Below are 14,512 nucleotides of genomic sequence, written 5' to 3' on the forward strand. Positions count from 1 at the left end.
ACGTCTCCCCGCAATTGGTCGGAATTTACACTTGTATTTTCATCTTCTTTAACTTCGACTTTATCCGATCTCCTAGGTCTGCCTCTATGTTTCGCTTCATCAGTTGCTATTACACCCGTTACTGCATTATCATTTTCTACAGATTTATACCTATCGCTATCACTAGCTGTGTTCGTTAAAAGAACTTCCCTTCGTTGACGAACTTATCAGTTGTTTCGTTTTCACTATCTGAAATTGATTTTTGTTTAACACCTCTTTTTTCTTCTTTGGCAAATTTATTTTCTACATTTTCCGATGCCTTTTGTTTATTAATTATTTCAGACTTGTCTTCGATTAATTTCGTCTTTAAAGCGCTTCGCAAAATTTTATTTGTGTTTGATTGTCTGGTTTGATTATAAACAATTTCTTCAAATTTTGGCGAAGTAGCAGGCTTTGCAGCAACATTATAACGACTGCTCCGTTTACTACTATCTAACATAGATGGAGATGGATTCTTGTCATCTTTATTCTCTAAAGACTTCTCTTGTGTATTAGCATCTAAATTTCTCGACATAAGATCTGCTGAAGTTTTTTATTCTGTAGTGTCACACGCATTTTTCGCTGTCATCATTTGGTCTTCTTCTATAAGCAAATGTTCATTATTGTAAGCATTATCTCTTGCTTTTTGTATGGATTCTAATGATATATTTTGTTCAACGTTGTCTATTGATTTTGTATCATTTTCAGCAGTTGATTTACTAACTGCTTCTAATTCCTTCGTTTCAATTTGGTTTTCTTTATTTGTATCGCCGTCCAAAATATTTCTCATTGAAATATTATCCTTCTTGTTATGATCTTTTTCTGCTTCTCCTAAACTTTTACTTTTTTTGTCGAACCGTTCTTGTAAATTTTGAGTATCTTGTGACGAAGATGGTGACAAATCATTATACAATACTGCAATATCTTCTTTCCTTCGTTTCACAGACTCTTTCTGGTATTCTGTTGAGCTATTGACATCAAACATTAAGTCTGTTTTAATGAAAATATAATCCTGTGAAGCGGTGTCAATTGATACTTTCTTTTCATAAGAATTTTCTACATTAGACTGCAATTCTTTTGAAAATTCTTTCAAAACCATTTCTTCATTTCCTACAGTAACGTCTGTTTTCTCCAAGCTTTTGTTCAAATTATTAGAAACTAAACTACCCTGATAACTCCGACTAGTCGCTACTTTAATAGTCTCCTTTAACAGTTTTCTTAACTTGATTTCGTTCTGCTTCTGCATAGCGTCTAGTATGGCCCGAATACTTGGATCCACACCAGTAGCCATAGCCAAGCCGGTGAAAATTATCCTTTGTTCCGTGGTATATATATAGGGTAAAACGAATGGTAGACCGCAGCATAGTGGTTTCCAACGATCCACACTTGTTCTAATTCCTCACTCAACGTCTTTCGTGTCCATTGACGTAGAAAAAAGTAAGTTATTGTAATATCGGAATATATTAAAGGTGTAATTTTGTCCGATTAATTATAATTTATTAATAATGGATTGAAAATACAGATATTACAGACAGAAAATACAGACAGAGAAACGATGTTTGATTAACAGGAAAACTAAATGCAACGCTCGTATTTACATCAAATAACTTGACAACTATTTGGTAACTCTCTCTCTCTCTCTCTCTCTCTCTCTCTCTCACTAGCAACTCTAACACTCGACAACACTCGCAACTCAATTCTAACGACTCTATGCTTCGACGTCTCGATCAACTCTGAACCTCGCCAATGCATTCCTGCTCGGTCCTGCACGCACACACACGCACGCACGCACACACACACACACACACACACACACACACACACACACACACACACACACACACACACACACACACACACACACACACACACACACACACACACACACACACACACACACACACACACACACACACACACACACACACACACACACACACTTTTCGGCTCACATACTCTGGCCTCTCGATTGCCACTCCTTGAAATATGAAACCGTACTTCTGTTTTGACGCTGCTTATCTTTTCTCGCGTCACTGTTACTAGGCGCTCTTGGATGTAAACAAACCACAAAAAGACGGCGTACACGGTGTTTTCTAATTTCAGCCGATCTCCAATCAAAGCTATTCTACGATATTACATTATCGTATAATAATAAGCTTTTAATCGTTTAATAATAACTCGTCAAGTAGAAATTCCACACGAAGCATTGTGAAGAATAATACTTGAAGAAGATCTATGTTCTTACGAGATTGGCTGTCTACAAGAACTTTGTTGGATAGATTGTATCGTTTGACGAAAATTTTATTGTTGAAAGTTAAGAAAGTTGGAAAGAAAACCCACGCTGTCTCGAAGATGTCTTGTTTTTCAGATGCTGTAAATTGACAAATAACTAGATATTAGTATTGACATTATTTGATGTCATATCTGACCTTAAAGTATAAATAAAATCAATCTAGGAATTAATGAAATTTCAAACATTTTTTCTAAGAAAACAGAAGTTTCGTTCCTCCTAATGAGTATCACATGATGCAATAGAAAAATAATTTAACATTGAAAATCGTGTCAAGATCAATTTCGAAGCTATAAAATCGTCTTAAAAAAACGCTGTGATAAAAAATTTTTTGACACCTTGTACAAAGGTGTATATCAACGTAAGTGTACCTGTATGTCTATATTCGAGATTATTTATCTATTCAAGATAGCAAAGTAAAAATACTATATAGAGGATTTAATTAATGTGTGGATCAACGTATGTATCACTATATGTAACAATAATATTGACTGTATATGTACGTGTGTAATAAAAGATTTCCGGTTTACAATGTTTACGATACTGATATAAAAATACCATATAGAGGATTTAATTAACGTGTATATCTACGTATATATCATTATATGTAACAGTAACATTATGTGCATATGCGTATAATATTGGTTAAATGTTAAATGTTAAATGTTAATATTGGTTAAATGCGTTAAAGTGAAATGTTATTTACCTATTCAAGATAGCAAAGTAAACATACCATATAGAGGATTTACTACTGTTAACACTCGGTATTCTCGTATTCAAAGTATTTAACCAAATAATTTGGGAATCCAGCGGACGAGCTTGTATTTAATATGATTATATTTAATATAACAACTTTACTCAATATACGCGTAGCATTTTAAATGTCATGAGGGTTGCAGCGGACTCAATTTTAATGTACCTCGATATCTTAGCTTCTTATAATATCCTAATAAAATGTTATTTATCGATTACAATTGTCCTGTCGTATTTTATAGTGTTTGCTTTATAAATGTGAACTTTATTCAAAAAGAGTTCATCGATGATTATCCATTACAGGTTGTTAATAAACCTGAATTATGCACAAAGGAATTGCCGTTAATAACTTAAGATTCTCTGCCCGTCGTACAGGGTACATATAGTAATTATTCTCGACGATCGTAACGTTTAAGTCCAATTCGAGCTTATAGTCCCATGCGAGTTAAACAACGACAATAGTTTGAATTTCTATTTGTTCGTTTGTCGTCTGTTTATACCCGGAGCACCTGCTGTAAACCAATACAAAATTTATTAGATCTATAAATAACACATATAAAACTTATTAATTTATAATTAATATAAAATAGGAGAGCACGAAACTTCCTATTTTATGGATATGTTAAATCTTTGTAAAAAATACCATATCATTAGTATCATTTTAATCGTTCTAAAGGATTTAGCCGCATAAAGCTGTGACCCTTGGAAGAATCGATGTTCACGCGTGACAAATTGAAATTGTGCGAAGGTTCCGGTACGAACATCACAAGCCGAACATCGATACCAGGGGCACAGGCACATGTTCTGGGTTCATTATATATTTATAAAGGGCTGACGATTCAGTGGATGGTCCGGGTAAATTTAAATTGTAAATGAACGCATTGCTGGTTTCAAGTAAAAGCCTGGATAAGAGCGGATATGGTATGAGAGTCTGTCGTGGAAAGGGGAACAGGCCGCTTTTATTTGTAAAGTTTGAATCTCCTCGATATTGAAGATGTTGAAGCTGCAAGTATGTATTTCATTTTAATCCATTCGAGACCGAGATTTAATTGTAAAACGATACCTAGGTGTCGGTACGATCTGAATGTTTAGTTAGAATGATTCTGTGTTTTACTCTCTCCAGGGTATCCTTTTCATACTTTGATTTTAAATCGATGACAATCTTAAATAGTATGCCTCATATTTTTAAAATATAAAATTATATACTATGTTATTCTATAATGTATTATGTACAGTTATATATATATATATATATATATATATATATATATATATTATATTATATTATATTATTTATTACATATATATATTATATTATTATTATATATATATATATATGTATATATATATATAATAATAATATATTGAAAAAAATATGAAATTAACATGATATATACATTACTACATAAGTTATATATAAAATATGTATATTATACCCTTGCCTACTGACTGATATGAATTTCTTTCGGTCTCGAATGCGTTAAAAGAGAGCGCAAAGAAGACGAAATTACTTATTGTAATTAGTAAAACGACCTGAGAGGCAGACAGGTACAAGAAAGAAGGAATATTATATTAGCGGCATTATCATGTTTTTGCTCTCTTTAAGTCTTTCATCGAGACAGACAATCTACAGGTATTAATCGACCAATTTCTCCAAGCTGATAACTTCGAATTGATGTTTATATATAAGAAGTGTTATGTGTTAATCTGTCTAAATGTTTAAAAGGTGTTATAAATTAAATGTTGTTAAACGATACGTAATTGCCTTTTGATCGTAAATTTTACTATCAAGGGGTCTTTTATGTATGCGTAATCATTGTGAATTATAACAATTTATGTGATCGATATTAAAGGTGTTTAAAAGCATATTATTATTATATATTATTATTCTATTCTCCTATATTATTATCCTATATTATTATAGCATTCCTATATTATTATAATATCCAATTACATGTTGATACACAAGATATACAGATTATTATTTATAACGTTTTGGTTTTCTTAATTGAGTCATTCATTTAGTACAAATGATAAGAAATTAGTAATAATTCGCAAAAAAAGGATATTGTAGTAGAAATATTATAAAAAAACATTTTCTGTTTTAGTGTAGAGTTACTCCTTCTTACAGACAGTGTCGTACAAATCTGTACGTCTCTGAGAAAATGTAGGTATCTGAGCCCTTACTTCCTCAACAACTTTTAGATCTGATAGAAAAAAGAAACATACGAAGTAATAAGTAATGCTTACTAATAAATTCAACAAATACAGAGGAAGATGGCTAAATCGATAAATTAACGAGACTAAAAATTAATTACATCATGGATCTCTCGCTTTTAATTTTAAGCTGTAAATTACCGATATCGGTGACTGCCATATTCTCTTGAGTTTCCAAATCATAAAGAATCTTTCCCCAGGGATTGGTCAACTGTGTATGTCCCCATGCGACGTAACTTGCTGAAGGAACACGAGCCGGTGATATGCAAGCAACGTATAATTGATTATCATTCGCTCTGGAACGCTGAAGTAATGACCAGTGCAGTGGTCCAGTGGTCATATTGAATGCCGCTGGATATATCAGCATTTGGCAACCTAACCCAGAGAAGCAGGAAATATGAAGCCACCGAATACCAATTAACTTCGTAGTTGCACGGTTCACATTCCATCATTTCTGAATATGCGAGGACAGTCCTCTTATTGTGCTTTTAATTCTTTTATTTGTTTCATTTTCAGCAAATATACTGGTTTTTTAAATTAAGCTTCTTTTTATACAGATATTTAATTTTTTGCTAGTTAAGTATTGATCGATTAAGTTACTGTACCTTTGTTCCGATAAATGCGTGCCATTTCCTCGAATCTAATATCATAGCATATGCCAATACCTATTTTGCAGCCCTTCACATCGAACGTCGTTAGGGAGTTACCAGGACTGAGTGAATCACTCTCTCGAAAAGTAATCTTATTAGGAATGTCGATGTCGAATAGATGTACCTAATAACATAAAAATGTAGTCGCTAATTCTATTGCTGCAACTTTTGTAATTTAATATCAAAGTTACCAACTCCTAAACTTTAATTATTTTTTATTTAATAACTGACAGCGTTTTTATCACTTTCTTTTATTAAAAAATCTTATCATTTAATAATGTTTAAAAAGGAGAAAAAATAAGTATTTTCGTATGTGAAAAATTTATATTACACATTACAACAAAAATGGGCGTTTTCCGTATCATAACGTATTTTATAAACCGTAAATTATAGAATTGGTTATAGTATACGTATGTACATATGTATATTCCTAAATTATTCCTGGATAGAGTCACTTTCTTCACCCCAATATTTTCAAATTCAAAGCCATAAAGGAATATATTACTTACCTTTCGGTGTTTTGCTATCAAAGTTCCATCGGGACCCCAAATAGTACAGGTATTGTACAATTTATCGCCCTCTATTTCAGGCATCGTACCACCAACTACATAGATGTTGTTTTCTTTAGCTGCATTCGATAAAGCAACGCTCGTTTCACCATCAGGAATACTCTCGGCGTATTTTCGAAAGTACTCTGCATTGCAATATTTCAATTAATGAAAAATAACTGTCTTTTGTTCCAACCATAAATTAAATTGAAATTTTTGTCAGTTTTTTATTTTTTAAATTATTAAAATAACTAAGTTTTATATCTCGACTTAATTAAATATGCAATTACTTAGCTAACAGTATATATAATAAATTGTTTCTACAGGTTCAAAATGAAAAATGAATATTTAGAAATATTTAATTACGACAATGCTATTTGTGTTAGCATCAGTGGCTTGTTACTCTACGACTTTGCTAGTACTTTTTGAAACATAAAGTTAGTTTTCAATTAACACTTATACTAGAGGCGGAATTATAAATGCAAAATAATTGATAATACCAATTTATAAGTACCTAATTATTAGTATCTTAAAAAATATATTTATACAAAAATCACGATAATCATGAAAATGGGGAAATCCTATATTCTCGACTCAATTCACAATCTTTATGGAAGTATAAACGGTAAGGTAATTTGTCTACTTTTACTTTTTTCTATATAGTTGTTACACACATGGTAAATTATTGAAAAAAAAAAACAAATTATTACGTATTCCATATGGTGAATTAAAGCATTCAGGAAGAGCTATAATATCAGCATTGCGCTCTTTTGCGCTAGAAATGTAGGAAACTGCCCGCTCTACATTTTTGCGTTTTACTTCATTTACTTCAAGTTGTACCAACGCCAAGCGAAATGCTAAAATGTTGGAAAAGTTAAATACATTCGGTTATATATTTTCCATACTTTTTATCTATAAATACTTTTTACATAGTGAATACTTACTCGACATCGTTCGCACTACTTGTTTAGCGATGTTTGTAAGTATCATAATGTTGAGGTTATGTATGGTACTACTCAATATCAACATTACGTAAGCAATACGCAGGGATTTTTAATAATTCTTGGTAAAGTTTAGGACATTAATTTTGATGTAATTGTAAACATTATTTGTTCACAATTTGTCCATTTACTTTGCAACAAAAAGAACGCATCTGCAAGCGTGTTAATCGGATAACGACGAACTTCATTTCGCAAACACCGACACGTGAAACATTTTGAAGTTACGTCGACGCGAGAGTAATTGGTTCCCTTAAATTCCTCAATTTCCATTTCTTTCGCCATGTATATTCGAGTATTGCATTTGAATTGCAGAGCAGTCGAAAGTAGAGGAGCACCTCGCCGATATATCGACAGGAACATGAATTTTTTTTCATAGGGCGAATATTTTTTCCATTGAATTATTAAACCGAGTCAAATTTTCAAACTCAACCACTTAATTTAATCGTTTTACATAAAACATTTCAATCTTTTTTCTTCTAAATACTTTACCTATATTTCATCTGGCTGAATATTCCATATTTTTAAAGCTTGTTGATAATTACAAATACGTAATTATCATTCTGAAGCTAGAAATTTGAAGTAAAATTGCTCTGCGCGAAAGGAAATAATTCAACGTTTTATATATAGCTGTTAAAATGATATAAGTTTCAGTAAAATAGCTTCACTAAAATTTGTGGTTTTTTTCCTTTTCTATTTTTTTTTTTTTTTTTTTTTTTTTTTGTTTTATGTGTTCAAGGGCGAACGTTCCCTCTCATTTCCTGTATTTTTATGAGGAATTTAGCCTTTTTACACCACGAGAGCCTCAACGTTTTCATTTTCACGCTTACGCTACGCTCGTTAAACACGTTCTAATGAGACCATGTGCTGACATTGCGAGTTTTATTATTTTCGCACAATAATTTATCATTTTAGATTTCAAATATTACATTCATACATTTTTCGTTGTAAATTTCTTTCTCTATTTAAACAATTTACCATTGTTGCTACAATAAATCAATTAATTAAATTAATTGATCAGTTTAAACTTAAAATATCATTTCATAAGTTTTCGTCACTTGAATCTAAAAACAACAGAAAACGGATCATATTCAACGATCACAAAACGATAATAGGACATTGTGTTTCTTCTGAAGGGCATGAAATTGTCAGGAGATTATGCCATAAATGAAATTGGAAGCTGGCTGGTCAAAGGGATTAAACTCGGTTAAACTCAATTGTGCTATATTGCACAAAGACTTGAGAACTGCTACCAAATATCTACTAGCTTAAAGGTGTGCTGATTACACCTTACAAATTGTAATTATATTTCAAATACAATCTCCTAAGTAATAAGTAAATTAAATTAATACTTTACCTAGAATCTGTGATACATTAATATAACAAAAATACATTTCTTAAATTATTCATTAATTTGCAATGTAATTAGAATATTATCTTTATTTTCTGGTGTCTTTATTATTCTTAAAAGATACGCTGCTTGTTTGCAAATTTAACACTACGTATGCTATTAATAAATCATTTTATATTTAATTTTGCAACCTTCAATCATTGTTAAAATTGATTGATAATACCGTTGGTTAATAGAAATTTGAAAATGCTCTCGTTTCCACTCGATTAAAAGGTAATTGCACAAACTGTCACAGTGTTGACTACAAATCACGTGTGTCGTTCTATTAAATTTATACACAATAGTATTTATTCTCGTTTTAATTTAAAATGAAATGTGTTATTGTATTTTTTTTTTTATTTATTTGTTGAGATTACAATCAATTCTCGCGTTGAGAATTTTCAGTAATTTTTCTGGCGTGGCGCAGTGGCATGGCTGTTTATTTACAATAAGTTAATACTTATTATAGATAGGTATAATTTATAAGTAATATAAGTAAGTGCATATGCTTAATTTGGATAATTAAATGAATCTAACGTTTAGGTCTAGCGGGTAGTGCCTCTTCAGCCTGCGAATCTGGTCCGTCGTATCGAGTAGTCCAGTGATTAGGGGGTTTCGGTGTTTGTTGATTCTTTTGCTATATCTGTCGCTATATTTTGCTATTTCCTCTTTGACGGTGGGTATCTTGAGGTCGCGGTGTATTGTTTCATTGGTTACATACCAAGGTGCGTCAATTAGGGATCTTAGCGTTTTCGATTGAAAGCGTTGGAGTATTTCAATGTTGGAGTTACTTGCTGTTCCCCATAGTTGGATTCCGTAGGTCCAGACAGGTTTTATTACGGTCTTGTAGAGGGTAATTTTATTCTGTATATTTAGTTTGGAGCGTCGGCCCGTGAGCCAATAGAGTTTTTTTAGTTTGTCCTTTAGTTGCTTCCTTTTATCTGAGATGTGTGTCTTCCACGTTAGTCTCCTGTCCAGGGTCATGCCCAGGTATCGGACTGTGTCCCTGCTAGGAACTGTTGCATTGTTGATGGTGACCTGGGGCAGGTTTGTTTTCGGAGCGTGAAGGTTACATGTGAGGATTTCTTTTCGTTGACTTTGAAGCCCCATTTGTGAAACCACTTTTCCATGGAGTCGAGACTTCGCTGGAGAGTGGATGAGGCTATTACCGGGTCTGCGTGGGTAGCCAATAGCGCTGTGTCGTCTGCAAATGTCGCTATTGTTATATCGTTTGATATAGGTAGGTCGGCAGTGTAGATGGAGTACAGTAGGGGTCCGAGGACACTACCTTGGGGTATGCCGGCTTCTATTGGGAATGTTGCGGAAGTGGCGTCTAGGCATTTAACCATGAATTGTCTATTGGTTAGGTAAGATTTTAGGATGGAGTAGTAGGGGTGGGGTAGGATCTTTTTAAGTTTGTATAGTAGCCCTTCATGCCATACTTTATCGAATGCCTGTTGGATGTCTGGGAAAACCGCTGAGCAATATTTTTTCTTTTCGAGTGTTTGGCTGATCGTATGAGTTAAGCGGTGGATTTGCTCTACTGTAGAATGATGTTTTCGGAAGCCGAATTGGTGATCTGGGAGTGTTTTCAAGTTCTCTAGGATTGAAAGGAGTCGGTTCGTGAGCATCTTCTCGAATAGTTTGGACAGGGTAGGTAAAAGACTGATTGGGCGATAGGAGCAGGTTTCGTATATCGGTTTACCGGGTTTAGGGATGAGGGTAATCAATGAGATTTTCCAAGCCTTAGGATAGTGTTCCAGGCGAAGGATAGCATTAAAAATCGATGTGATGAATGCTATCCCTTTTGTGGGAAGTTCCTTGATTGCTCTACTGCCTATTAGGTCGTGTCCTGCTGCTTTCTTGGGGTTTAGGCGACTGATTGTTTCTATAGTCTCTGCAGAGGAGAAGGGTTCGATAGGAGGGGACATTTGGAAGGGGGTGTGCAGGTATTCAGTAACGTCCGCGGCGGCTTTGGGGGAATGGGGTTTGAATACTTTTGACAAGTGTTTTGCAAACAGGTCGGCTTTTTCTATAGGGCTTCGCGCCCATCCACCTTGCGGACGGCGGATAGGTGGGATTATTTGTGGGGGGCGTGTGAGTTTCCTGGAGGCCTTCCATAGTGAGTAGTTGGCGTCGGCTGTGGGGGATAAGCTGGCGAGGTATTTATGGAAACAGTCGTTTTTATAGTTTCTTAAGGTTCTGGATAGCTTTCTAGTTGCGTTGTTAAGTTTGCGTTTGTCCTCCGGTGTTCTATGGGTCTGCCATACTCTTCTTAGTCTACGTTTTTCTGCTATTTTTTTTTTAGTATGTATTGGGGATATTCTTGTTTGCTGTTAGATGGCTTTGTCGGTGTGGAGAGGCGGATTGCGTTTATTATGCTCGTGTTTAAGTATTCCGTGGCTGCTTCGATATCTTCCTTTGTTTTTAGTGGGGTGAAGGCTCTGAGGTCGAGTGTGTAAAGACTTCTCTGAAGAGCTGCCAGTTGGTGTGTTGGTTGTGAATGGAGCCATTAGGTGTATTCTCGATGATTGTTGAACTGACTGTTGCTATCACGGGAGAATGATCAGAGGAGAGATCAGCCGAGGAGTTGATCTGGACGTGTCTTGATGGGATATTTTTAGTTATGAAGAAGTCGAGAAGGTCGGGTATTTTGTTGGTGTCAGTGGGCCAGTATGTGGGTTCGTATGTGGTGAGGTAGTTGAGGTTGTTGTTTATTATGCTGTTTAAGAGGTTTTTGCCTCTTGCTGTAACCAGTCTGCTGCCCCATTGGATGTGCTTGGCGTTATAGTCTCCTCCAACTATGAATCTATTGCCCAGGGTGTCCAGGAAGTTATCAAAGTCTTCTTTGGCGATGGAGTGTCTGGGAGGGCAGTATACTGCTGAGGTGGTGATTGAGCCATGACAGTCTTCTATTGCTACGTTTGTTGCTTGGAGGTAGTCTTTCTGGAATGATGGAAGTTCGTAGTGCTTAATACTTGCTTTGATTATTATTCCGGTGCCACCGTGGGCCTTTCCGCTGGGGTGTTGGGTATGGTAGAATTTGTAACCATTTATTTTCAGGTAGCTCTTGTCGGTGAAGTGGGTTTCCGATACGAGCATTACGTCGATTTGCTGGTGTTTTAAGAAGAGTTCTAGTTCAAGTTTGTGTTGCGCTAGACCGTTGGCGTTCCAGAGTGCTATGCGCCTTGGTTTTATTTTGAGTCGGGGCGTGCTAATTTTTCCACGATGAGTGTTAGTAGCGATAGCAAGTGATTTATTTGCTCCGATTGTTTCTCTATTAGCTTTTCAAGCCTTGAGGAGTTGTCTGTGTTAGGTGGGTTGGGGACACTGTTTTGGGGAAGGTTCCTTTGGCTGTTCGGGTTATTTTGGATGCCTTGTACTGCTTGGGCATAGGAGGTTGAGGTGGAGATGAATTTGGAGATGGTAGGACTGGGTGTTTGGTTGGTTGAGGGGGTTGGGGTAGTCGTGAATTTCGGCGGGCTGGGTGTTTGGTTGGATACCTCTTTTGCTCTGAGCTTAGGGTACCTGTTCGTGTATAGTGTTTTATATGCTGGGCAGCCTTTGTAGTTGGCAGGGTGGTCCCCTTGGCAGTGGATGCATTTCGCTGGGGTTTCCGGTGATTTGGCGCACTGGTCAGTGGAGTGAGTGCCTGCGCATTTAACGCAGCGGAAAGTATGGTTGCAGTATTTCTGCGTATGACCGTACCTTTGGCACCTTTTGCACTGCACTATTTCTTTTTTCACGAGCGGTGGTTCGATCTTTACTATCGCGTTCATTAGGCGACTGATGTTGTAGATTTCCTTATTGTTCGGCTTTTGTTTAATGTCTAGGAAGAATAAGGATAACGGGTCTTTCGAGACTCTATGCCTTATATTACTTACGTTGATGACTTCGTGGCCGAGTTTTGAGAGTTCGTATTTTAGTTCGTCTATGTCTGCTGAGTGGTGTATGTTTCGTAGGACCACCCGGAAAGGCCTTTCCTGTTTGAGCTGGTAGGTGTGGAAGTTGGCGTTCAGGGTCCTGAGTGTCTTGGTGAGTTTTCTGTAAGCTTCTGGGTTCGTCGGTAGTATTTTTACTTTGTTGTTGCTTATCTTAAGGTTATATTCCTCCTTGCTGATATCTCTCTCTAGGGACTTGATCATTGTCTGTATGTCAATGACGTCGTCCACAAATATTGGTGGGGGAGGGGGGATTCTCTGTGAGTGTTGGTTTGGTGGCGGTTCTACGATTTCCATGGCGTCGTTTGAGGATTCCAATACGGCGAACCTGTTGTGTGTGTTTATTTGCGTTGCTGTTTCTATTTTCCTTTTCTTTGTAGTGTTAGCGTCGTTAGTGCGGAGAGTTCTGCTACACTTCTGCCACGGGGGGGGGGGGGTAGCACGGGGTAGCTGCGAGTCTGCTCCGGAGAGCCTGGTCGCGGTTGCTGGGCCATCATCGAGCTAGTTAATTCGGAATGAACAACTAGTCGTGAGGCTGTGAGGCTAGTATTCGGGTTGGGGTTAGGTGCGTGGGATTTTCTTCTCCCTAAAGGGTAAGGGACACTTAGCTGTGTTCTCTTTCGACTCAGATTTCTCAGATTTCTTGAACGATAAATGTTTATTCACTCTAATGTCAATGAGTACACTTGATACAGGATTCGCGATTGTATTCGGTTCGCGAATGCGCGGTTATAAGATAGAGCTTGGATAGCTACGATTCGAGATACGCTGCGAGTGCGGACAATGATTGCACGAGATGTCGAGAGCTTAGATAATTATTCGGCTCGAACCGTGTAAGTATAACGATCGTGATATACTGCGGTAACTCGCGGTAATAGACTGACATTTTTGTCGCGATGCTGCTGCGGAGGAAGACTCGTTGGGATGTGTCTAAGGATGCGAAGGCATCGGATTCGTTGAGAAAAGCTTTGAGAGGGTGTTGCTAGCGGGCAGCGTCGTACGTGAGAGATAGCAGATTTCTCGTGTGTCCCCGTGGTAGGTGGTCGACTTCGAGACTGATAAACAAAGACTGTTTGTCTCTTTGGAGGACCTTAGCTAAAATAAATCCTAAGATTTATAGCGGTCCCTTGGCTAGCTGGAAATATTCGGTACGAATGTATCGACATCTGGCAATCATCTTGTCCGCAGGTATAGGGTCTTTGTGTCGTGCGTCACGCGACGTAAACTGTTGGGAAGTTTACTGTCAAGTGCCGCCACATGTTCAAGGAAAATGTATCTGCAGCCGGTTATAGCGGTATTTACGTTACGGATGATCTATGGGAAGATTCACACGAACAAACCTTTATGGACTAACCAAATTTATTTTGTTATTAAAAACGATCTACAGAACCGATCGACGACTGGTGTTCAATTTAAAAATTGCTTCTCTATAAAAGCAAGAAATCTAATTTACATCGTGTTCTTCATCTGTCGCCTCCATATACATCCTGGTGGCAATAAAATTCTGAATTTACGAGAAATCCGTATTTCGACTTAAGCTTATCGATGTTACCGACTGGACAAAGCCTTCGAGAGTTTAAATTAACCGATCGACCCTTCGATGAAAGGGCGAGCAAGTGCCAGGAAACTATCGCGGGAACGCTCGTAAAAGCGCGCAATGGTTCGGCGTGGTAACCTAGGAAGAGGAACAGGTGCGACTGAATCGTA

At 36.5% G+C, this 14,512-nt stretch overlaps 2 protein-coding genes across 2 annotated transcripts in view; one reads left to right on the top strand and one right to left on the bottom strand.

Moving 5' to 3' along the window:
• The window catches only part of LOC126876719 (dual specificity tyrosine-phosphorylation-regulated kinase 1A-like), a 59,113-nt gene that overhangs the window by 34,699 nt on the left and 9,902 nt on the right, over positions 1–14,512 (top strand). The gene's annotated exons all lie outside the window — the stretch shown is intronic.
• Positions 4,909–8,555, bottom strand: LOC126876717 (omega-amidase NIT2-like). Its single transcript, XM_050639591.1, has 6 exons — positions 7,421–8,555; positions 7,187–7,333; positions 6,438–6,622; positions 5,884–6,052; positions 5,420–5,653; positions 4,909–5,268 (listed from the first exon to the last, which is right to left on the bottom strand). Exons 1-6 carry the CDS (start codon positions 7,503–7,505, stop codon positions 5,177–5,179), a joined length of 912 nt encoding a protein of 303 aa, XP_050495548.1. The 5' UTR covers positions 7,506–8,555; the 3' UTR covers positions 4,909–5,176.

The sequence above is a fragment of the Bombus huntii genome, unplaced genomic scaffold (genome assembly GCF_024542735.1).
Source record: "Bombus huntii isolate Logan2020A unplaced genomic scaffold, iyBomHunt1.1 ctg00000091.1, whole genome shotgun sequence".
Lineage (NCBI taxonomy): Eukaryota > Metazoa > Arthropoda > Insecta > Hymenoptera > Apidae > Bombus > Bombus huntii.

Excerpts from the sequence above, each read along its gene's own strand:
- LOC126876717 (XM_050639591.1), bottom strand. The coding sequence starts at position 7,505 with ATGTTGATATTGAGTAGTACCATACATAACCTCAACATTATGATACTT. Across the intron at positions 7,334-7,420 it reads AGTAGTGCGAACGATGTCGA|CATTTCGCTTGGCGTTGGTA; the intron begins GTAAGTATTCAC and ends CCAACATTTTAG. Across the intron at positions 5,654-5,883 it reads ACGCATTTATCGGAACAAAG|GTTGCCAAATGCTGATATAT; the intron begins GTACAGTAACTT and ends TCTCTGGGTTAG.